Source organism: Morone saxatilis, unplaced genomic scaffold (genome assembly GCF_004916995.1).
Source record: "Morone saxatilis isolate NCDOM2014 unplaced genomic scaffold, NCSU_SB_2.0 Contig18, whole genome shotgun sequence".
In the NCBI taxonomy this organism is placed as follows: domain Eukaryota; kingdom Metazoa; phylum Chordata; class Actinopteri; family Moronidae; genus Morone; species Morone saxatilis.
In genome coordinates this window covers 19,377,798-19,401,703 of record NW_023339740.1, presented here as the reverse complement: position 1 = coordinate 19,401,703, position 23,906 = coordinate 19,377,798, and the positions used below count along the sequence as shown (strand labels likewise).

At 40.3% G+C, this 23,906-nt stretch overlaps 1 protein-coding gene across 11 annotated transcripts in view; it reads right to left on the bottom strand.

Annotated features, from left to right (window-relative positions):
* Positions 1-6,389: 6,389 nt before the first annotated feature.
* LOC118328378 (R3H domain-containing protein 2) overlaps positions 6,390-23,906 on the bottom strand; it is a gene marked incomplete at its 3' end in the record, with an annotated part of 50,011 nt that continues 32,494 nt past the window's right edge. For 4 of the 11 annotated variants that reach the window (XM_035662082.1, XM_035662080.1, XM_035662084.1 and 1 more), the window contains 12 exon segments: positions 6,390-6,490; positions 6,749-6,888; positions 7,994-8,151; positions 9,474-9,609; positions 13,503-13,796; positions 14,402-14,500; positions 14,886-15,058; positions 17,761-17,996; positions 20,850-20,903; positions 21,595-21,644; positions 22,093-22,188; positions 23,738-23,846. In XM_035662082.1, the coding sequence (XP_035517975.1) occupies positions 6,390-6,490; positions 6,749-6,888; positions 7,994-8,151; positions 9,474-9,609; positions 13,503-13,796; positions 14,402-14,500; positions 14,886-15,058; positions 17,761-17,996; positions 20,850-20,903; positions 21,595-21,644; positions 22,093-22,188; positions 23,738-23,846 (1,646 nt within the window). 11 annotated transcript variants of the gene reach the window in all.

Below are 23,906 nucleotides of genomic sequence, written 5' to 3'. Positions count from 1 at the left end.
GCCCCAGTGTGGCAGAAGCCAAAACCAACATATAAACACCCTTGGTACTTCTTTCCCTGTCATTCAAACTGTCCTCAGATGCTGCTTCAGTCCCAGTTTTTGTGCCTGGTTCCACTTGGTAGCTCCCAGTCTCGGCAGAGTCAGCTAACGGGCTCCACTACAGCTGCTGGACTAGGGGGATTGCTTTAAATACATTATATCTTCCGGCCATGTCGGGAGATTTAAGATGATTCAGTAAAGATTGCCTGCTGTGTCCGTGGCGTTAAGGGTGCACAATGCTCGCTCTTAAGTAGGGGAGACACTTGCCACCTGCAACCTAATACAGTATAACATTTTAATTGTTATTGTATATTGTATTTATTGTAAGTGTGGTGAAAAAAAGGGACAATTAGCGTTGATAGTTGCGAAAAAAAAAAACTTTTTTTAAGAGTTAAATGTTTGTCGCACCCTGGCGACACTTTAAAAAAAAAAAAGATGGAACCGGTACGATCTGGTGTCCATATTTATTCATGTCTAGGCTAATACTCCAGTATCTGGCATTAATAATGACAAAAGGGGTCATTCGGCACTGGACCAAAAGCACCTGTTATCCAGAAAGGATCCAACGGTTTCGAGTTTATGGAAACGGTATCAGACATTGACGTATTATAAGACCCAAGTCTGTATATCATATCATCACCACATAAAATAAAATCTGTCAAAGGATCCATGTGCGTGTAACATCTGGATATGGAGGCAGATATCTGTCCAATATTTCCAAAGTATCACACCTTGGATAGCTACTGTATTCTGAACAACTTACTCTTTATTTCAAATAACTTTATCATTGATTTATGACCAGGAAAAAAAGGGGCAAGAAGACACGGTGCGACCTCCATCCTGAAACACAGAAGTTTTATTGAGGAGATTGTGCAGAAATATTTTTTGAGAAAGGTGAAGTCTGCATGAAGCTCTGGTTCAAATTGAAAGCCAAGAAAAAAAGTGGCTGAAGCAACAGGATTTGGGCGGACACTTAAAACCTGCTTCTCCATGTCTGAAAGAGACAATCTCTCAATGTGCCTTCCAGTTAGTATATCAGGATGCAACAAAGGCATGGCCTTGGCTCTGTTGCCCTCCGGGCTTGTTAATTGAAGCTATGGGAGGGATGTCAGTGCAGAAGATTTTTCCTAGACTTTGCTTCCTTGACTCTTCTCTTTTCTTCGCTCTCTATTATCCCTCTATTTCCACTCTTGGCCTTCCTCACTGTCCCACAGCTGGTTCAATCAATAACCGGGCATTACTCCACCTCACAGGTTCGTCCTCCCTGCTCCAATCCTCCCTCTGGAACAGACCATCCCTGTCCGCCTCATGTTCTCACTGTCTGTGGGGCCTCATAGAACAAAAGAGGATGTTTGTAATGGGAACATTCACTTTTAATAACCTTATCTATGTCTTTACCTACACCAGAACACATTCCCCTAATCCTGGGCTCTGACTAAGGGATGCGCCACCTGAGCCTTATCCAATTCTGTTCCCTCAGTGCTGGGAAAGGCTCAATCATAGAACAATAACTGATTTTACCACGAAGCCATCTATAAATCTTCTCCCTAATCAATACCGTTGAGGCGCTCACTCTCTTTCTGGTGGGCAGAGGCAATTGGCCGAAGTTGCCCTCAGAACTTGTTAGAGCCTTCATAAATAAACAAGAACTTTTACCCCCCCACACAGGGGGCCCAACGGCTTATATCTTACTAATATAACCAATCCAAAATCAAGGAATTGATCAGGAAACAAAGAACAAATAACGTTCGTCTATTGTATTGTTCACCATGGGGCTATTCCCACACTGTTTCATTACTTTATTTCTTTGTCATCGCTTTTCTTTCCCGACTTTATATATCTATTTCTTCATATCCAGTCAACCTGCTAGCGATCCTCATCATTCAATGTCATGAAATTTACTTCATGCCATGGTAAACTTTGTTGGTTCTGGCTGAAATTCACTGCTAATCGCCCAGCCCCAAGAAGACTCTTTAGTTTTAGTCTCAGCGACACTGCGATGCGTTGACACATTTTACAGTGTTTTCTGAGCACCCATCTAGACCAACAACTGCAGGCAATATTAATATTTGAGGCGGTTCTCCTTCTAGTCTAAAACTTACCTTTACTCCAGGATCCATTTTTCCAACTAACCAATGGTCTTAAGACCTGGTTCTGTCCATCGTAGATCCACATGCTGCTGTGTGTGTATATATATAGACACTCACACACACACACACACACACACACACACACACACACAACCACACACACACACACAGCTATGGCCTCTCGTGATCTCAGAATTCTCAGACATACAGTCAGCTTCAGTAAAGTCAAACAATTAAATCACATGACACGGATGTTTTGATAGATTATTTTTCTCGACTTTTTATATTTTTTAAAACAAACAAAAATAACAGATTAAATAAATTTACAGTAACAATGCAATCATTGTGCACTTTAAACTACTTCTTCTGATACGTTCTGCACAGGCCTGTCAACGAAAAACCGCAAACACAATGGTGGGCTGCGGGGTGGAGCGGCCAGGGGGGGCAATTGGTGGGAGATTGACGACAGCCGGGACCCGAAGACAGTCGGCCGCCCGGTAAGGGCAGTTAAGGGAAACCAATCGGTGCGGGAAGAGAAGATGAAGAGGAAAGGAGTAAAGGATAACAGAACCTGAAACTTTTCACTCAGGGGAAAGAAAGAAAAATCACGAGTATATAGTTTCTTTTTATTCCGTGACATCACTTATGTAAATAGTATTGAAATCCCAAAAACAAAGAGAAAAAAGACCTTGAAAAAAAAAAGAAACGCGCAATTACAGAAACGCCACAACAGCCAGGTAAGGCAACAGAAAAGGCAAGAGAGGAGAGAGCAGAAGAGTGACATGAGAGGCAGAGAAGCAGAGGTAAGATAGGAGGCAGTATGAACATGGCAAGAAAAAGAGAGAGAGCGTGAAAGTAGGAGAGGTGCGCAATGTGCGTATGAAAATTTATAAATATGGTGGATTAAGAGACGACCTGCGGTGACGGGGAGTTGGAGGAAGGAGAGAAAGCGTGGCAGGAAAAGGAAAATATGAGATAAAGGTTTCAGGAGAGCTGCAGGGAGGATAGTAGGAAGAGGAGGAAAGTTGACTGAGGTCGATCTGCTCAGTGTGTTTTTGGTTTTTATGTGCTACGTGACCTGTTGCCTGGTTTGTGTGTGTTTGTGCTCCTGGTACTGTGTGTTGTGTGTGTGTGTGTGTGTGTGTGTGTGGTTGTGTGTGGTGTGTGTGGTCATTCAGTTGTTCTGTTGAATGGCAGCACACATTCCACTGGCAACAGGTGAAACATCATGCTCACGGTCTTGTGTGCTCTCTGCTATATAAATTTACAAAACAAAACAATGAATTTAAAACAAAAACAAAATCTATTTGCAACCAAACACCAGCCACCTCAATGATTCACACCTCTTCCTTTTCACAATTGACACTATCATTTAATCAGTTTTTTGTATTTGTTTTTATTTTTTTTTTTTAAATTGTACACTAAGGCAGTCCCACTCCAGTCCTCCATCCTTTTCCACCACCCTCCACCAAGAGTCTTTACTTTCTGGTCTTCTTTCACTTTCTTTCCTCCCCCCTCTTTCCTTTCACTGAGAACTGGCTCTCTCAAAATACGCAGTGTCATAGTTCTTTTTTGGCGGCCCTCAGTTTTGAAGAGGCTTGGCCTCCCCGCTGTTGTTAGTTTGAAGAGAAGCCTTTGGGCAGCCATTTGGTGCTGGGGAACACTGCCACATTACTGTGTATGAGGTGAGCAGGTTCGCTGCAAGTCACCTTTTGCTTCCCTGCGATGGCTCCGGGCCCAGCGGGGTGCTCCTGGCCCAGGAAGCCTTGCACCAGACAGGGGCCACAGCTCACCTTGCCCTCCTCGGGCCTCCCTGCTTCCTTCAGTCCACTGGATTTCTGGCACCGCAGTCATTCGACAGCTGGTTAAAGAGCTTTTCGAGTCCTATCTGGACTGAGATGGCGCCGTCTGGCAGGATCCGGTGTACCTCGATCGGTACGCGACTCACGCATACTGGGACCGAAGAAGATGCGGGAACACATTAAAATGTTTGCCAGGCATTGAAACCATCCTCTGGCAGAACACATACTTGGTGAGCCAGAATAGATCTCTCAGCTTAAGAGACTTTTTTGCCCAATGTGCGGTGCCCTTGAGATATGGTGTTGCCATTAGCCTGAGCCCAGCCCGAGGAATTCGAGGGTAGTGTAATGGACAATCCCAATTGGATATTGCAACCGCCTGATAGCAACAGTGCAACCGCTAGCAAATGCAAAAGAGGAATAGAGAGAGATTCTGAGACACTATTACTGGCTAAGTATTTTTTGCTCAATGTAACTGTTTACACGCAGTTCAGAGTAATAATAATGATTATGTTAGCTGTTCAGTTGTCTTGGTTTATGTTTTTTTACATAACCGTCTCCAAAATACCTTTTTTCATATTTGTACCTCATTTGTACCTTGTTAGTAGCTAGTACTTAAATCTACTCTGACGACCGGTTGGAACACTGGGAATATTGATTTTAAGAGTGGAAAAAATAGGTAGGTCTACCAGGCCTGGACAGACACAGGTCTATGATCCTGCAAGACACAGGAACAAGGAGAGGCATAAACTGAAGCAGTGGGTGAGAGAAGATATGGGTCTAGGGTTCTTGGTCTAGTCGTGCTGATATCACTTCGGACCAGAGACAAGGAGACAAGAAACAAAAAAAATATATAATATATACATATAAAATCACTGTGACACATGATTCCTACTGATCACGTTATACGTAATTCTTCAGCCACGAGGGGGCCAAGACAGGCTAATGAGACCGTGAATACATGTACATGAATCGACCTGGATGTGCCAGTTACTGACACTCGACAGTCATTTAACATTGTACAAATAAATTCTTACCCACTGATCCACAAAGACCCTTATCGTACTACTGTGTGTACCTGTGGAGTGTTGTCGGGTTTTTAGAGTTCTCGCTGGTTTGCCGGGCCCTGCTCTATGCTGTAGTTACTTGCAATGGGTTCGCACGGACCCAGCAGGAGGGTCTCTGCGAAGGCCTGGGGTCCATTCCTGGGGGACGCTAAGCTGCATGACCATCACGCCAGGCCCCAGGAGGTGTACTCCTGGAAGAAGCATTCAACGAGAGCAGAGAGGCACACATGTACGCATTAACACCGATCGATTTATGACATTTACTTAGTGACTTAAAAGTAACTGACAGTTCTGGTTGATGCAGTTACACGCCTGACCCCCCTTTCAAGCATTGCACAAAGTGTAAAGGTAAAAATATGTTTGTGATTCCATCACAAAGTTAGAAATATGAGGAAACATTCAGACTAATGGATCCCACTAATAGTTACTGTTGGGATGAATTGAGGAGATATAGCTATAGATGATTTTTGTAGGAAAGTACTAGAATTAGCTTGGCTTCTCTGTGACTAAAGTATGGATATGTAAGTGTAAAAGCGGTTGGTTTTGTCAACAACAACAGATAAGTATTTAAGAAAGTATAGTAGAGAAGGCACAGGAAGTAACTAAACTAACTAAACTGACAAATTCAAACAAAAAAGACTTAGATATTTGAGAAATGTACCCCCTTTTAATGACCTGCAGACAACCTGTAATGCACACTACCATGATGCCTTGTTTCCTGGTTCATGATTACCATCTGGTTTGCCTGCCAGTGTAACAGCTTAAGGCTATCAAATACCAGAAGATAAACTACATTCATTATTCCAAACATGTAAAAGAAGCTGCTGACAACATCTTGTAAAATTCAAGAAGAGCCTAAGTTTAGAGCTATTGTTGAATTTAGACTCTCAGGGTGGGGGACAGTTTGAAATTAGAGCCTGAAATATAACTTTTAGAACACATTAGGAACATAAATGGGTTTAATCCTTTTAAACACACACCTGAGTAAATAGCACAAACAGAGCAGAGGTTGAAAGGATAAAGTGATCATCATTACGATCAACATTTACTTAAGGCCAAACAGGAGCACAAGGTGTTTGTGGAGTTTAGGTTTTCTGTGATTTCTTCAAACATTCCCTTTTTAAAGGACATCGATTTTAACATGTGAACCCTGTGTACCTCTGTCTGACCTTTTCCCTGAATACCTTTCCTCTGATTTCGTAAAGGAGAGTTGCAAACTGGATTTCACTGAATTTCAAAATATACCAGGCATTCATTTTGGGAGAATAATGACCACAATTAAGATGTGAATTGAAACAAAATTAAACCTTAAAAAAGCTAAAATAACATACATCTATTGGTCTCAAAATATTTTACAAATTACCACATTACAGCCTCTTTAAACAAAGTCTCACCTGAATATTGCTGCTGTAACTGTTGAGGGTTGCAAGGGGACGGCGACTGTGTGATCTGATACTGCTCGGAGCTGGGGGCCTGCAGGTAACCTACTGATGGGCTGCAGGATCGACACGCACAAAGGGGGAGAAAAAGAAAGATATGGTGAAGGGTAATTCACACACATACAGGACGATACCTACACAGCACTTGAGGAAATGCAACCATGAAACTGCACTGGGGCTGATATTATTATGATTGTGACTGAGGTTTATGTTTAATGCACAACCCATTTTTCTCAGTTATGGCAATCGTTTAAAATGTTTCAACCCAATTGCCAATTAATCTGTACGAATATGATGTATTCTTACATACATACCTTGTGCTATTCTGCTGTGTGGGTGTGATAACACTGTAGTATACAGGCATGGGTCCCTGGACAGACTGGCTGACGGGTACCATCACCTGCTGCTGGTACTGCTGCTGCACCACCTGCTGATTTTCATTCCCCACTGGTACCTGAAAAGGTGTAAAAGGTCAGGAAAAATACACCAACTGGAGAAAAGAAGACAAAGACTAACAGAGAAGGATTAACTTGACTCCTGTCATTTTTATGTTTCAGTTGGTCAAACACTTGTTGTGAACTGTATCTGTGTGTCCATTTTTTTAATCTGGTTCTGTTCATGAGCATTTGAAATAGTATCCAGTATCCGGTTTTGGTCCCTCCAGATATTACAACTGTTTAAATACTAGAGACCATAAAATCCCTCCCTCTGGTACTGCTAAGCACATAGCTACAGAGCGGTTTATTCATTGGCTCGGCCTTCTTCGCTTTCCCTTAATTTATAACTGTGCTCGAGGATTACACCAGTGTTTTGCATGACATTATCCATTTAATGTATTTGGATAAAAAATAAACTCTCAATACTTAGAGATACTGTAGCTGCCACTTCTTATTATGCTGTGGTGCGTTCATGTGCTGTGGGAATATCCGGACTGTAATCACCTGGCAGATGTTGCTGAGGGGCAGCAGTTTAAATGGCCAATAAAATTCACATCCATCGAAATGTAACATGATGGGTCAGGGTTCAGATGTAAACAGCCTCACATAGCATATAGACATGCCACACATAAAACTATACAGGCAAAGGACAACAGCTGACGCCATCACAAGTAAGGGGGGTCTCACCTCTGGTCTGGACCCCCATCAGTGTTTGACAGTGAAAATAGTGCTGCTTAAACATACTCCTGCATTGCTTTCACACCATTTACTTGTGTTTTTGTTGAGCTTGTTGCAATTGTATGACTCTGGTGTAAGGATGGTGTAAGGATGTACATTATTATTGATAATGTATTCATCATTCACCTTCATGCTGATCAAGATTAATGATTAGACCGCAAAAATTATGGGGGTTGTTTAACTTTTTCTGACTTTTCAACATAAAACGTTGTAAGTGTGCACCAGATGGAGCGGTTTACATGTAAAGATTAGCCACATGTATATAGACCCTGGTTGTGCCAACGTTTTCAGCTCACCAGGCAAAACTTGTTTACTTAACAATGAAATTTATTTTTGTATCCTTTATGAATTGTGTTCTATAAAGGTCAATAAAATTGTCCATACCTGATATGATGGCATCTGTGGGTACTGAACCATTATGCTTTGCATTTGTCCTCCCATGCCTGCCCTCTGGGAATTGAGCAAACCAGGGTTTTGGGGCTGCTGCACACCCATCATACTCTGGTAACTCGGCTGCTGGCTGGGCATCATGGTCTGGAGACCTGATCACAACAGACAACAATCGGAGCAGTGAAATTAGAGTAGGGTGTTAAAGGAAGAGTATAGTGTACAGTGTAAGAGAGGAAGAAAGGAGAAAAAGGATAGTTGGGTCTTTGCCTTTAAGGGGACAATCACTATACAACAGGAGAGAGTACAGTATACAGATTGTGATCCAAACTGAGGCAACTTGGATGATGGCACACAAAAACAACAAATTTCTTTGGACTGCTTTTATGCTTCTTTAGGTTTATATACTGTATACCTTGTTTTTATTAAAAAAAGATAATGTAGTAATTTATCTGCACTTAATCAATGGTAATTGAAAAAAGTATTTGGAGAGGTACTTTAAAAACAAACAGACTAACAGCTAACAATTATAACTGGCGTATATACAATAGTGTCTCAGTTCACATGTTTGACATTTCTTAAAGTAAAAATCTCTCAACAACACTCATTTCAAACCAGGCAGCAGCCATAGATTGATGCAAGGTCTTGCTGACCGTGATGTTCATGATCCATGTGGATCTGGCAGACCTCCAATATGAGCCAGTCCATGAGTCCATTCAGGTTGTCAACAATGTCATGTACTCTATAAACACAGCCAACCTCCACAGATCCCAAATGAAAGGGGTTTGAGGGATAAAGCTGTCAAGGTTTTCCATGAAAAAAAGGGAGCTCTATTTTGGTCTGAGCGTATTTGACTTGGCAGAACAATGTTGAGACAAGGTTTAAAAATCAACCTTTCACCTGGTAAACTTGAAACCAAATATGGTATATTTTTTTTTTTTTTACATTATATGGAGATATCTCAATATATGAATTTAACAGAAGAAGAAGAAGAAGAAGAAGAAGAAGATATACTTTATTGATCCCCTACGGGGAAATTGTTTTTCACTTCTGTTTTTATACCCCCACAACAGGCTGAAATTCACCACTTCATGCACATTGGAACATGCAAAGGGGGAGATGGTGGAGTGACCGGGCTGCCCGCGTTACCAGCGGCCTCATGAGCAGTTTCGGGGTAGGTTTGCCTTAATCAAGGGCCAACCTCGGCAGTGCACAAGTGAGGTGAACCCCTGGCCAACCTTCTTCCAGCCTAACCAGTCCACACTCCCATATTTTTGTAGTCTGTGGGACTTGAACCGGCGACCCTCCGGTTCCCAAGCCAAGTCCCTACAGACTGAGCTACTGCCGCCCCAAACTACTGGTTTTATATTATATTTATATGTCTTTATGTAATTATCTATATCTATCAATTTATCTATAAAGAACTGAGGTAGAGTCTGATAGTACAGCACAGTACAGCATAACAAGAAGTACCGACCTGACTGCTGTGTGGGCTGAGGCATGGGTTGTGTGCGCTGGGCAGGATAAGACACCTGGTGGGACATGGGCTGGGGCACACGGTACTGCTGGCCTGAGCTGGGGTACTGACCAGGAGGGTAGTAAGACACCTGTATCTGAAGAGAAAAACACCAAAAACACACCAAAAAAACAATTTAGAGAACAATAAACACACAAAGATGAGAGTAACTGTGAAACAGTGAGAGTCACAGTGACTTTTATTAGTAGTCTTTAACCTTGTTCACATGTGGAACAGAGATGATGCTCAGGAACCAGCTCCTATATTCTCATGGCATTGAGAACATTACTTTTTTATGTTTTCTTACGTATCTATGTTGTATATTATGTTGTGCATTACTTGCCACCACTTCTTCCAGACTCTAAATGAAGACCCCGAGCACAAAGCTCTGCCTAAAACACATTAAACCTTAAAATTCTCACTTTTTGGATGCTTGGGGCTAGCAGAAAACAATCATTACCTTTTACCTTTTATTGTTAACATAAAAACTCAGTTCTGTGCTTTCTTGTTAACACGTCCAACAGTTACAGAGATGTAAGTGTCGGACGTTGAAGCTTTAACAGCTTGCAGCTTATACAACTGGGATAAATGTATAAATACAGAATTTCCAAACGAGACATCAAATGGACAGAGAGGACGTTGAATGTGAGAAGGATCGATAGTTCCTGCCTCCACCTTCATCTGCATACATGACAACATTCAGCCTATCCAGAGGCTGCAGTGGTGTCAATATTTGCACTCCTGTTCCACTTTCGACAACCCACACATCGAATAACACAGTACACATCTTCCTTTCCCAGCCAATGCTGTTCACACAAGTATGGAGATCTAAGAATGAGGATAATACAAGATGGTGTGTAGGGTGATAAAAGGCATGAAAATAGGCTTTCTACCTAGGTCAGAGATTGGAACTACAAAATAAAAGCACAGGGAATGAAAGCTATAAAAAGACAGAAAACAGGACAAGATGGATCAGTTCAAAAATATATATAAAAAGGTTTTTGCAGTGCAGTAACATGGCAAGATTAAGTGTCAGACTGCAAATAGAACAGGGATAGTATACTTTATTACTGTTTGTATGCTCTAATTGACAAGCTGCTTTAATGGGATACTACTGACCCCAGATTCCCTTCATAAGAACACAACACTATTGCCAATTTTAAAAAAAATAATTAGTAATTTCAGCTATTAAAAACTCCACTAAACAGACTATCGTCCTTCACAACTTAGCCCTAGGGCAACATTACAGATCCTAATGTCTCCCACAGGGTGTTTAATGGCCAGGTCAATTTAGTTCTCTCTCCTCAAATGAATTCTAATAACTACTTTATGGATTCAAGTAAAAGCCTGAGGGAGGGAAAGAAGACTGTGAGTGACAGAGAGTGAGAGAACTAATTATTGTCACCGCCTCTGCAATCGGAAAAATGTGACAGGCTAGCTGACTGACTGAGACCGAGCTTGTGAAGGTGACGCACAGCGCTATGAGCGCGAGGACCAAACTCCCCACTGGGTGAATCCTGCTACTTTACAGGAATCACATCACCGATATGTCGCACCTAACTCTGCAATTTGTGGCATTTATCCATCACTGGGTAGTTATTCTGGTTACATGTTATCTTATGTTGCACAGCAGGTCAGATGAACATACAAAAAACGTTAAATGAGTCTACAGGCATGCATTGCAGTTTAACATATTTGAAAGGTTTCCAAAAATAAACAAATAATGTAATTAGTGACAAATTAAATAAATAAATTCTTTCCAGGAAACTTATTAAATTACTAGACATGTATTCAGAAATTACAGACCATTAAAATAAAGCATTAACGTGTTTACAGAGGACAGAAAGCTTCTAGAGAGCTTCTATCTTTGTCATTAATTGACATGTGGTACACAGCACAGGTTGTGATTACACATTTACTGGTGATTTTGTCGCCAGAGGCCTGTGCCACAGCTGAAAACATATTAAATACAAACAATGTATTTACTGTGAGGAGAGCTAACCTGAGCCATTGTCAACTAAACCAGTTATTACTTCCTTCTACCAGGAAAACGATTACTCACAGAGAAACTGACGACGTTTAACTATGTTGGCGGCTGTTTATTTTATTTTATGACACAATCCGCACCAGAAAACGTAGTTCTGTGGTTTAGGATTACACACTAGTTACTTGCCTGTAGATCTTTACTGCAGAGAGAGAATTGTGCTGTTGCGTAACCTTTGTTTAACCAACTTTGGAGTTTCCCTGGTTATGCCTTGCTAAGAGATGGATCAGAAATGACTCTTATTGCCTTCTTCCATTATAGGAACTTAACAGCAACAACAAGACAGTCATAATATTCACTTGGTGTTCAAAGAAAGCAATCAAGTCTCCTCTCTCCATCTGTATGTTAACAAGGTGCAGCGATGATCACACTGTGTACCCTTCTCTGTCATCAACAAATCTTTACATTAACACTCATTAATATGAGGTGTGAGGTATGAGGAACATGCTCTTCCACAGTGGCAAATATCAGAGGGAAGAGATTATGTTAGTGTGTTTGATAGGAATAAAAATTTCAAGAAATTAACTTTTATACCGGAATTCTTCCACTACACAAAGCAGTTCTTCCCATGAAAAAATAACATCACTCAAGTCCTCTGTTGCCAGATATTATAAGCATTATCTCATCAGTTCTTTGTGGATTTTTTTGAATTTGGCTAAATTAAAGTATACAATATAATTTCAGTTAGTTTATTCTAAAGTCTTGGCCTAGTTTCAGTTTGTAGTTTAGTTTTAGTTAACTATAATAAGCTTCCTTGCACATAACCCCCCGTAATTGAGGAATACTAGTTAAAATCAAACATAATGAGATAATGCTGTGATCGTCACTGCAGTGATAATTCTGTCCATGTGGTCCACCCCTACACACAATAACTGCACTGTAAAATTGATAAAATATCAGTACTGTGCATTAACAATCATCCCCACACATTTATGTACCGACAACTACAGCGTGATTGACATGGCGTTCCTGCAATAAGTGCTCAAATGTGCCCTCTGAGAGCATTCAAGAAGTCAGGATTGTTCTTCAAATTGTCTCTGAACAGGTTTGAAGAGATCCACAAGCATCAGCATTGATACTATTTAAAATGGATGATTCTCCAAATTTCCCTTGACACAAATTTGGATTTCTTCAATAATTTAAGCAATTCCTTGTCAGTAAATCAGACTCCACCAATCATTTTAACTGCTAACATTTTAACTCGAGACTTTTAAATGAGAGTATCATCTCTTTTCCAGGATTCTCAGACCTGTGTGAACTTTTAATACTCTTAGGCTTATCAAACATTTGTTTTGTCTTGCTAAACAAGGGAAACCCCCTACATGTGTGGAATATTAAATTACCACTTCCAAAAAAAACAGAATATATGACGTTTTATCTTCTGTGTCGCCTCATGTATACTTTTTCTTGAAGATTCCCTCCGAAGCCTGACTTGGAATACAAAGGAAGGGTACAATATCACAGCATTTCTTGTTAACCTGGGGTTAATTACTTTTATAGTGATAATAAAAAAATACATTTATCATACGTTAAAGGTCCAGTGTGTAACATTTAGGAAGATCTACTGGCAGAAATGTCTGTCTTCATTACTGTATCATCACGTGAAAATAATAATTGTTGTAGAATGAGCTGTTTGTGAGAGAGGCAGCGGGTCCTCTTCCTTGGAGGCCACCATATTAAACAGTGATGTTTGTACAGTATCCCAGAACGGACCAACCAAACACTGTCTCTAGATAGGGCGTTTTGTGGCCATAGTTTTTTTTAAAGTTTCCTACGGGGTTGTAATCTGCAACTACACCACTAGATGCCACTAAATCCTACACACTGGTGCTTTAAAACCAATAAAATGATAAATATAGGGATCACTTTCTGACCTGAAAACAGTTGAGAACAGGATTTTATCCTATGTCTGATGCCTTTATCACAACCTCAGAAGAGAGGCGTACCTGTTGAGGTGGAGGAGCCTGCATGTAACCTTGTGGGGGAGGTGGGGCCTGCATTACGGGCTGGGATGGCGGAGGTGGTGGAGGTGGAGGATGGGGGTGTCCAGTAGCAGACTGGTAGCCAGACGGAGGCGGCATAGGCTGACCAGTGGTAGCCATGATGTAGCTGGTCTGAGGAGGGGGATGCTGGGACAGCACCGTGGGAGGAGGCTGATACATGGGGGGAGGCTCAGGGTTCTCGCTGGAGCCCTGCCGACTCAGCGTCATCTGGGTGAACTGGGGTGCCAGCTCTTCTCCCTGGGAGGAATGGGAATGACGTCATTGGTGGGTTAGAGCCACTACACTACATACAAGTACAAAATTATTAGTTTGAATAGTCAACCATAAACTAGCAGGCACTCTTGGCCATTTACTAGGAAAAAAACTAAAAAGAGAAATCTACACATTGACTTAAAATTGAATGCACTTTTTAATTCATACCATTCATTACAAAGTGCATTAGAATAAGTCATTGTATGCGTCAGCCACAGATATGTATAGCTGTAGGTCATGATCATATAAATTATATGGTTAAACATGTACTTCAATATGAAGTTCTTGGCATGATCAAAATAAAACACAACAAACACTACTTGACGTACATGCAGACACGCACATGGAATAGCAGATTATCTTGATCCAAGTTAAGTCTCAGGCAAGGGCAGATTTCTATACAACCTGTTTAGAAAGTGCTACCTGAATGGCATTTAACCATATCTGTGCCAAACTAATATAAATGAAAACAGGGGAAAATGCAAGAGTTTCTATCAGAATACAGCATTGGCTAAATGTGTGAGAGTGTCAGTAATGCAGTCTTCAGCTAAATTAATATTAAGAGATGAAGCTACAAGAGGTGTCAGTACCATTGTGTACTGCTGGGGAGGAGAAACTGGCAGGAGAACCTGGGGGCAGGAAGGGCTGGAGTAGGAGACAGGCTGAGAGGGCTGCAGAGACGCCACCGGCTGTACACACCACCAGAAAGAAGGAGGAAATAAATAGGCAGAGCAAAGAGAGTGTGTGGGGCAAGCCAGTGAGAGGGATGGTAGAAGAAGCAGACGGATAAGAAAGGAATAAAGAGAAATGAAGACACAGGAAAGATGTGGGTTAGAGCACAGAGGAAAAGTTGTTAATGAACAGATGGATAGAAATGGAAATCCCATTTAGTTTCTAAATATTATACAAAAGCAATAAAACTGATCAAAATGAAAGGCAATTAGCATTAATCAGAGAGAAAGAAGAGGAAATAGCTCTCATTACATATGCTGTCATTGACTGCAACTAACTTTTATTTGGTTCAAAGTGTGCCTTCATTTTTACTGATATGGTTTACATAAAGGAGGTACATACCTGAGCAATCATGTGGTTGCCCATAGGGTGTTGCTGTGGGGTGGGCAGCAGGGCAGTCTGAGGCGGAGCCTGAGGCTGCGGTTGTGGCTGTTGTGACGGGCAGGGAAGTAGGCTACGGCTAGACTGGGAGGCTGCAGGTGGGGGACACACATCAGGACTGACAAGGGGCAGGCCTAGTGATACACAAGAAGACATGATAGATAGATATACTCCAAGTTAACGTTCCAGCGGGTGAAATCTCTCTCTAGTTTAATGATGCTTAATTATAGTAACAAGTCATTCCTGTTTGTTTTAACCTGCAGGCATTGTTAAATTAGCTCACCAACAGTTTGCAAACAAAATACCATATTAACCTGAATATATGATGATTTCTTTCTGGATACTACATTTGATAAAGTGGAGTTCATGTTATATTCAAGGACTACACATATTGACATCAGATTTTTGAATGGCAAGAGCAACGGCTTGTACAGTGTTGCATTATAAGTTGTTTGTACCTTTAATGTTGGGATGCTAGTAACTTTCTTGAAGTCTGTTTGTAAAGCGTCTGTCTGTGAGTTTCTTATAATTTATTTACAGTTTTGAATTTTACAATGAGAAAATATACTATATAGGACATACAAAACTATACAAAGAAAATACAACACCAAGTGGAACACAGAACAAAACAAAAAGGTTAAACAGACAGTAAACAAGATTATCTAAATAATCTTTCCAAAAATGCTGTATCAAGAGTAACATCTCAGGAGCAGGGTATGGTAACATGAATAGTCCCTTATGGATGTGGGGTAGTGTAACACTGGGACAAGAAAGCCCAAAGGGTCCCCAAATCCATATCTATTCTGTGTATTGGGTTTGTGCAGACACAGTCTTTCCTCTTGTATAATAGACAACACCTCTTTGAGCCAATGTGCAAAGCAGGCTGGTGTGGTGTGGTAGACTTCCAGGTCAGAAGAATAAGTTTCTTAGCAACCAACATTCCTAGGTGCAGAGCAATCTGCATGTCGTACAGCAGCTCAAAATTCTCTGCAGAGCATCCAAAGATGGCCAGGTTGTTGTTGGGCTGAATGTCTCTGGAATCGGCTTTTGAGAGCCATTCAAAAATTGCAGTCCAAAATTTGTATAATGTAGGGAAAAACTGAAAAGATGAGCTAGTGATTCTTCAGTCGAGCAACAAGTGTTGTTTCAGTAGACACTGAGTGGAAGATGTAATTGAGTTTTGTTTTTGCGTTATGTAGTCTATATGCATCACCTTGTTAGAACTCTGCTGAGATCTCTGAATTCATGTCACTGGCCCAGGCTTCACTAATAAGATGTGAAGAAACTGAAGTAGTAAAGCATTACACATATTTTGATACTAGCTGATGGGAATCTGGAGGGAGCAAGAGATTTTCAAGGAAAGGGTGGGTGGTGGGGGTGGACTCAGTGTGGGCACTTTTCTTAACGTAGTGTGACTTGAAGATAGCAAAAGAAATTGTTATAAATTATGGCCATTAATGTCTCATGTCAGCCAATTTTTTATTGATTTAATATTTTTAAAAGAATTCTTTCAGGTGAAGTTTTGTTGAATTGAGTTGTCACTAAGGCAGAACTGGAAAACAAAAGCAGACAAAGCAACAGCAGAGGCTTTTAGCTGTAGCCATGAAGAGTTCCTTTAAGTCTCTGCACCTCCACATGTCCAGTAGTAAGAGCACGGCTCTTACTAGCTGTTAGCTGCCCGGTTGTAGTGTTTCAAAATCGGTAGACCAAGAGCCCAAGATTCGTCTTCTAAGGGGGTTTGTGTAGGTGAGCCTTGGACATCCTATGTGATTTGTAACCCCATATAAAAAGAACCAGGCTCCTTTAAAAAGGGTGCATTTAAGGGTATGGGCAGATTTTGAGAAATACCTCTGGAAACCCCCTCCCACACACATCTTTCTCAAGTCTGATTTCTGTCACAACTCAGTGCAAAACTCACAAAAACAATTACTTTCAGGAGAGACGGAAAATGTGCGCTGCATCCCTATATTTAAACAATAGTGGGTCTCCAGCCTATCCCTAACGGTTGGATTGTTATTCCTCCTTTAAGTGTGGCCAGAACAGGTATAAACACATTTGATATTAGATGTGGTTGAATAACATATCATACAAACTATTTCTGTCCGAGAACATGCTGTAACGACCCTTTGTCAGGCCTGTGATGTTTTAGTTCACCCGGTCTAACCTGCAGGAGTTTCCGACGGCGAGTGAAAATGTGGCAGTGTCTCCTGATGTCTTATCTGTGAACCATCTGTCAAGCAAAAGTAACTGGTGTCATAGAATTTTGTAATGAGGACTTCAAAAAGAAAATGGAAAACAGCTAGAAAATTGATTATGACTGCTTCCAAGAGCCTGAAAAGAATGTGTGAATATGTAACTTACAGACAAGCTAAAGACATTTTCTAATGTTATGATTAGCCAAATGTTTCATTGGAAATAAATCATATTACACTTTTTGGTGGATGAGGAATACTTGCTCTCTGGACCAGCAGTATCTTTCCCAACAGGACTAGTCTCGTGTTTTGTATCTCCATTAAATTCATTTTCCAAAACTACCTATGGGATCATCTTATATTCAGGCAATATGGTAGTATACAATTTATTTTTCTATTAATTAACAACAATGAGCATAAGTCATTATATCTACATTACGACATTACACTGTATGTAAAACGTAGCTTACATGACTCGGGGCTAGGCACTTTTTTATGCTGTGCTTGCTTCACTTAAAATAGCAATAATTACAGTAAATAGTAAAAGCTAATGTTACAAGTTAGCTAATGCTAGCCTTGATGACATACATTAGAAAGACCTAAATGTCTCTTCTTTTTTCCTCAACTTCCTCCACAGTCCTTACCAGAGCGAGAGCCTTTGCAGCTTCCCTGTGAGCCTTTGTTGCTGCCAAGGCTATCCCCTCTGGTAAGGATGGAAATGCCAGAGAAGCTGCTAGCCTTAGTGACGGGTGGCCGGAGGGTGCGGTTGGAGCTGTCTGAGTCGGTGCTGCTCCAGGGTCGTGGCTCCAGGCACTTCATGTCACTATCTGTGCTGCTTTGACGACTGCTAGACGCCCGGCTGGAGCTCTCACGGTTCCCTCTGAGAGAAGACAGAACAGGGAGGAAGAAAAGAAAGACAAAGAGATGAAATGAAGGGGATAAAATGGGGATAGGCGCAGAGGTGACAAGAGAGTTGAAGTAAGGAGAGGCAGGAAGTAGCAAGTGGGAGATGTGTACAGAAAGCAGGGTTAAAGATTAAGAAGTCAGAGGAAGAGTGAGACAAAAATGTACATGGGTAGGGGGAGAAATATATGAAGGGAAGATAGGAGAATTTGAGGCAGAGAGCAATGTAGGTGGAATCAGAAACAGAAGGATGGTCAAAGACAAAACAGGATAGAGGGGGAGAGCAGAAGCAGAAGAGCACAGTAAGGTCATCAAGAGGTACTGTGGACACAGTGTGACAGGCTTTAGGACAGGGCAACCAACATAGATGCATATTGGCTGGTTTAGTGAAACCACAATACAAAAATCAGGCAACAGACCACCAAACAATATTATTTCCAATTTTAAAAACACAACCACACACACATTCACACACACACACATACAAATCCATCTACATAAGAAAACATACATGCGGGGAGAAAAGATGCTCCAGACAATCAACACTGGGGTGTAAGAGGATATTACAGTGACACGAGATGAGACAAACGTCCATGAATTCAATGCACAACCCATCTAAAACTGGAGACGACATTCACATAAAAGGACTTTTAAAAATAAGTACTTGCAGATATACCTGTTATACATTTTAATACAGATAAAAAGGTAACACATGCGCTTAAAATACATTGTATTAAAGACAAGAAATGACATGAAAACAAGACACACATACACCTGTAAATTAATATCAGATGTACATCAACACTCAGACAGTAAGAGCAGATGTACATCAACACTCAGACTCACACACACTTATCTACAAAATAACCACTTGCTACCACTGGTTCAACACTATGGTTCTTTAAACTATATTGCTGAATACACACTTATTGAGTTGTTGTGATGCTGTCACCCTGGATAAGGGTAGCTGCCAAGAAAACCAATGATCACACTGTAAGCGTAACCACCACTCTGGGGAAACTCCTCCATCACCAAGTGAATGGTTGGGTCTGCCATTGACATGTCAGCATTAAGAATATTATTGCTCCATTTGAAGGCGTCCTACTGTGCTTGTACTTGAAAATACCACATTTTAATAAAAATTTAATTCAGAAAAACCAACATATGCTATACATACTGTGGTTTGGCATTAAGTTGAATGTAGATAGAAAGCCTTGCAGGTAAACAGAGACCTATGGCTCTGCATTGAGAATAGAGTTAAAAAAAACAAAACAAAAACCAGCCAAGTCAGCTGTAAACACTTTTTTTATCCTCTTAGAATTGGTAGAGGGACATGAACTGAGTACGTCCGTGTAGAGAGGACAAGAGTAAAATTAATTCAAAACATGTAAGGCTGATTGTGGGAATCTCCATGACGAGAACAGGGATGTGGTATGGGTTGTGAAACCATAGTGATAGTGAGTGGTGTTTGAAGGTGGCTGTGGCTGATAAATATTTCAGAGAGACTGTAATTAATGGAGGATCTATTTTGAGTCTTCTCCCTGCACAGCCTATTTTAAGGAAGGGTGGGTGCTCTGCCATTCTCTGTAAAGAGAGTTGCTTGGCTCTGCAGACAAAGATGAGAGCAGGATGAACGGGAGGAGGGATTCTGCTGTTGATCACATGATATTTCATCTCCACTCTCTCTTCATGAAAGCATTCCACATCGCACGCACAAACGGGAAGCGGCTGTTATGCATTTCTATTACCCTCAGGGGGCCCTCTTGGGCTTTTAAGCACATTTTGGGCGAAAAGTAAAAAGATCATAATATTCTAAACTTCAAATATTAAACATTAATGCAATATGAGATTACATGCCAACCTCTAATGAAATTTCAGCAAGCAGCACAAATTAAAGGGATGACAAAGAAATCAACAAATAACTGGATGGTTCAAAGGTTGACCACAAAAATGTGATTTATATAAAAAAGAAAAAGGGGAAAAACAGAGGACTTTATCTGAAAGCTAATCTTAGAGTCTCTCAATAACACAATGCTTACAAATATCAGAATGACAATTACACACAATTACATAATGAAAGGGATAAATCTGTATATATTGTTGCACTATAAAGCTAAAAAAAATTAGTCAATCAACTGACAGAAAATATTTGCCAATCTTTTATTATTATTTTTCGGTGCACTGTATAACTTCATTAGTTAGCAATAGTAGGAAGATTACGGTAAATGAGGAAGAGCGAGACTCAAAAAAGGTCCCTGATAGGATTCTAACTGGGGACGCTTGCAGTTCATAGTTGGTGTCTCAACAACGCTTAATCAATTAAATCAATTAATTGTGATGAACACCAAAAGGTTAATTGAAAACAGTCCTCTTGCACTCTAAATATAACAAGATAACAGTTTTTTTTTCATTATAGTCTCATGTTTCCTTTTTTCTTTTTGTCAGCTCAACAGCACCATTGCATTATGTACTTCTTACATATTTGTATGTGCTACTATGCAACAGGTGACATGCTAACAAAAACTACAAGACTAAGTCAACCACAAAACAAACAGGTTACTGTGGAAGTGATGCAGTTACTTTATGTATCAAAAATGTAGTTGACGGTGAAAGGGTGGAAGGGTAAGTAGGTCAAATCAGTCCCCAGTGAAACCACAAAGCAGCCATGCATGGGCCATGGGAAGCCCCACGGTGCAGTGCTGGAATAGCCATCAATCAGCCGACTACGCCAAGCAAAGATATAAAAAACCACCACAAGTCACCACTATCATCACCAAACCACTTTCAAAAAATGGGCATGGCAACACACAAGTCATCAGCACCCCAATACCTAAAGATCTGCCTCCTCTTTTGAGAGCTAGAGCAGTAGCCCTCAGTGGAAAGTCTGTTGGGGTTAACATTAGGAGAAAATGCTAGGGTTACAGGACTGGATTGGAGAACAGGAAGGGTTTCAGGGGAGGGTGGGATAAGGAGGGGTGGGAGGTAGAGGTAGGCACAGTGTAGAACTTTTACCCCTGAGAAGAAGAAGAAAAGAAAACGCACACAAGGCAGAAACTTTGACTGTTGTAAAGCCCATGCTTCCTTTTTCTCTCAGCATATGTCCTAATCTTTCAACCTTAGGGTGCCTTGGGATGGAAGCTGACCGTAACTGCTGTGTGACCTAACCTATTTCTAAAAAAACATTTGTTCCACTACCTACAAATGTTTCTCAAAGACAGTGTGTCCCTCACAGTCTAGCATAAAACGACCCTTGATCATCTGGCCTATTGAGAAACATCAGCATGTTGATTATTTTCCTAGCAATGACAAGAATAATACAAGGGAAATAAACATATGTAAATTCTCTTTTACAACTACAAGTTTTTTTAAGTCAAGTTTTCAGACTTTTGTAGGGGCTAGATAATTGTAAGTGGTCAGATTTGTACAGAGAATCAATATATAATCTATTTATGGGCCCCCTACATTTCATACCTGAAACCTATCAAACAAACTTGTAGCTTTAAGGGAAAAGGTGGCAAGGATGAAGTCTTATAAATTGCACACACTAGAGTCTACAGTAGAATTCATCATCTTACCTGTTATCGTTGATGTATCCATTTTGAGAGGACTGTAAAAAAAAGGACACCTGCACATTATGAAATGCTTCATTCATCTAGGAGCACTTTAGACCAAAATTTTTTTCATATAAATCATTCATAAGTTTTTGTAATCTTTGCTTTTTTCTTGCCAAAGACCTCTTCAGGTCTCTAAAAACCAATAAAATTCAATAGTCTGAGAAGGTAAAAATCACTCTTCAAGTGAGCTTTACAAAACTCCGATACATGCACCCTGTGATTAGGGGGTCGCAAATAGAGATTAGTCACAAGAAAAACACACCGGAAACCACTGGCTTTAAGTATACATATAACCATGAATCACTAGATAACTTATTAAACAGATCTTACTCTTGTCTAATTAAGAAGTACTGACTTCCCACTAGTCAAAGGAGCTGGAGGTAACAGCTAAGGATTGAGAAATGATTGTGATTTAATGTGTCCTCAGCAATTGTTACCCTGTCCAGGTCCAATACTTACTTCTCGGGCAAAGATCCGGTCTCGTACCCGCTGATACTCTTCCTCCCGTTCTTCAATGGACTTGCTACGTCGCCCGTCCTGCAGTGGCACACGGATCTAACATTTTGGATAAACAATCATATTGGGGGTGAAGAAAAAGATATAAATGCTGAAATATTATGTAAATACATGTATAGCCACACTTGCTGTAAAAATAAGTAGCAACAAGTCACATGATAACAGTAGCACGTAAAGGGAGACCAGCTGCCCGTCATCAAAACAAAACAACAGAATAGAAACTGTGTAAAATTAGCGTTTTGAGGGGTGAAATCAGCGTGGGAAGGTTTAACACCACAAAACGTGATAGGACACTTGAAGAATGATCAAACAAAGGAATATGACAAATATGTCCAAGAATTGAGCGCCAAAGAAAAGTGTCAAACAAACATTGTTGGAAGGAATGAAGAAGTGTGAGAAACGTGCTTCAGACAGCAACAAAGCAAGTACAGTTGATTCAATTTTTTTTAATTATTATTCTGTATTATAATGGTTAAACTGTTGCTGTGGTTAAAAATGTGGGCTTTCAGTGTTTAATTAAAAACCTCAGACACTAAAAAGTTACACATCTGTAAAAGCAAGGTATTAAGAAAAATACAAGAAAATGTTGTTTTATAGCTGACACGTAGAGTTTAAGAGTGTATCTTAAGTCTGACAGCACAGTGGATAGAGTCAAGTTTTGCTTTGTAAAAAGTACTGGTCCAGGCTAAAGAGTTTTGTGGCTCACACACAGGGAAATCAGCAGCTATAGAAGAGATGTTAAATACATTGCAAATTGAAAAATGTAAAATGTATCATTTTGAGAGACAATACCAGGAACATGCAAGTTACTGAATATAAATGGCCTATTTATATTTTAGTACACTCTTAGTGGTGGAGTATCATCTCCAAATCTAACTTTAATTTATGATAAAAAATATAACAAAGGCAAAACCATTGTGCATACAGGAGACATTTAAATGTCAGCATTAGTGGCACCCCAAGTCTTACAGATTGTTTAATCTCCTTTCACACTCCAGTTTATTATCTCTGTTGGAATTAACTGTTTCAAACCCACCAGCAACCTGTAATCACTGTCCAAACCCTGTATGCTCTTACTCATAGCTATTATTGATGAATTCAGAATCAGTTAAGTTTTGTAGCTTTGTTTGAAATAATTAAAGAGTTACTTTTATTTATTAACACATGGCTGGGTCAAGATGATGCTGCAGTACTTGTTATAGCCACTCCACCCACTACTACTCCTACTTCCAGATGCTAAGATAGTCTGGAGGCTCACCACTGGAAATCTGTGAGTGTTTGATTAACAGCGTATTTGCCAACAAAAATAAACCATGCCTCCCTTTTATCTGATAGGAGCACTTATCTAGAAAATGCAGACTTAAATGGTTAATTTTAAGGTCATTATGAGATTGCATGAGACAAGCCTAGGGCAGAGTTTTTTATTGCTCAATGCCCAACACAACTAATGGTTGTAACTACGAAAATATCCCAGCATGACATAAAGTGGCACATTTAAAGACTCTTTAATTTTTAAACTTATTTAGAGTTTACATTTATAGTGAATGTGATCTAGTTAACGAATATCACGGCATACAAATCAGCCTACCTGATTATCATCCTTGTCCATGCTGGCATCGTCTCTCTTAAGGATGAATTTCTTCTGGAAGTCCATGTTACGTTCGTCCTTTATGTGTTCAGAGAACCGTTGTTCTGGGCTGTAGAAAAAGTAGAGGACAAAAGGCATGCTTTATAACTAAGGCGACACGATAAGATCA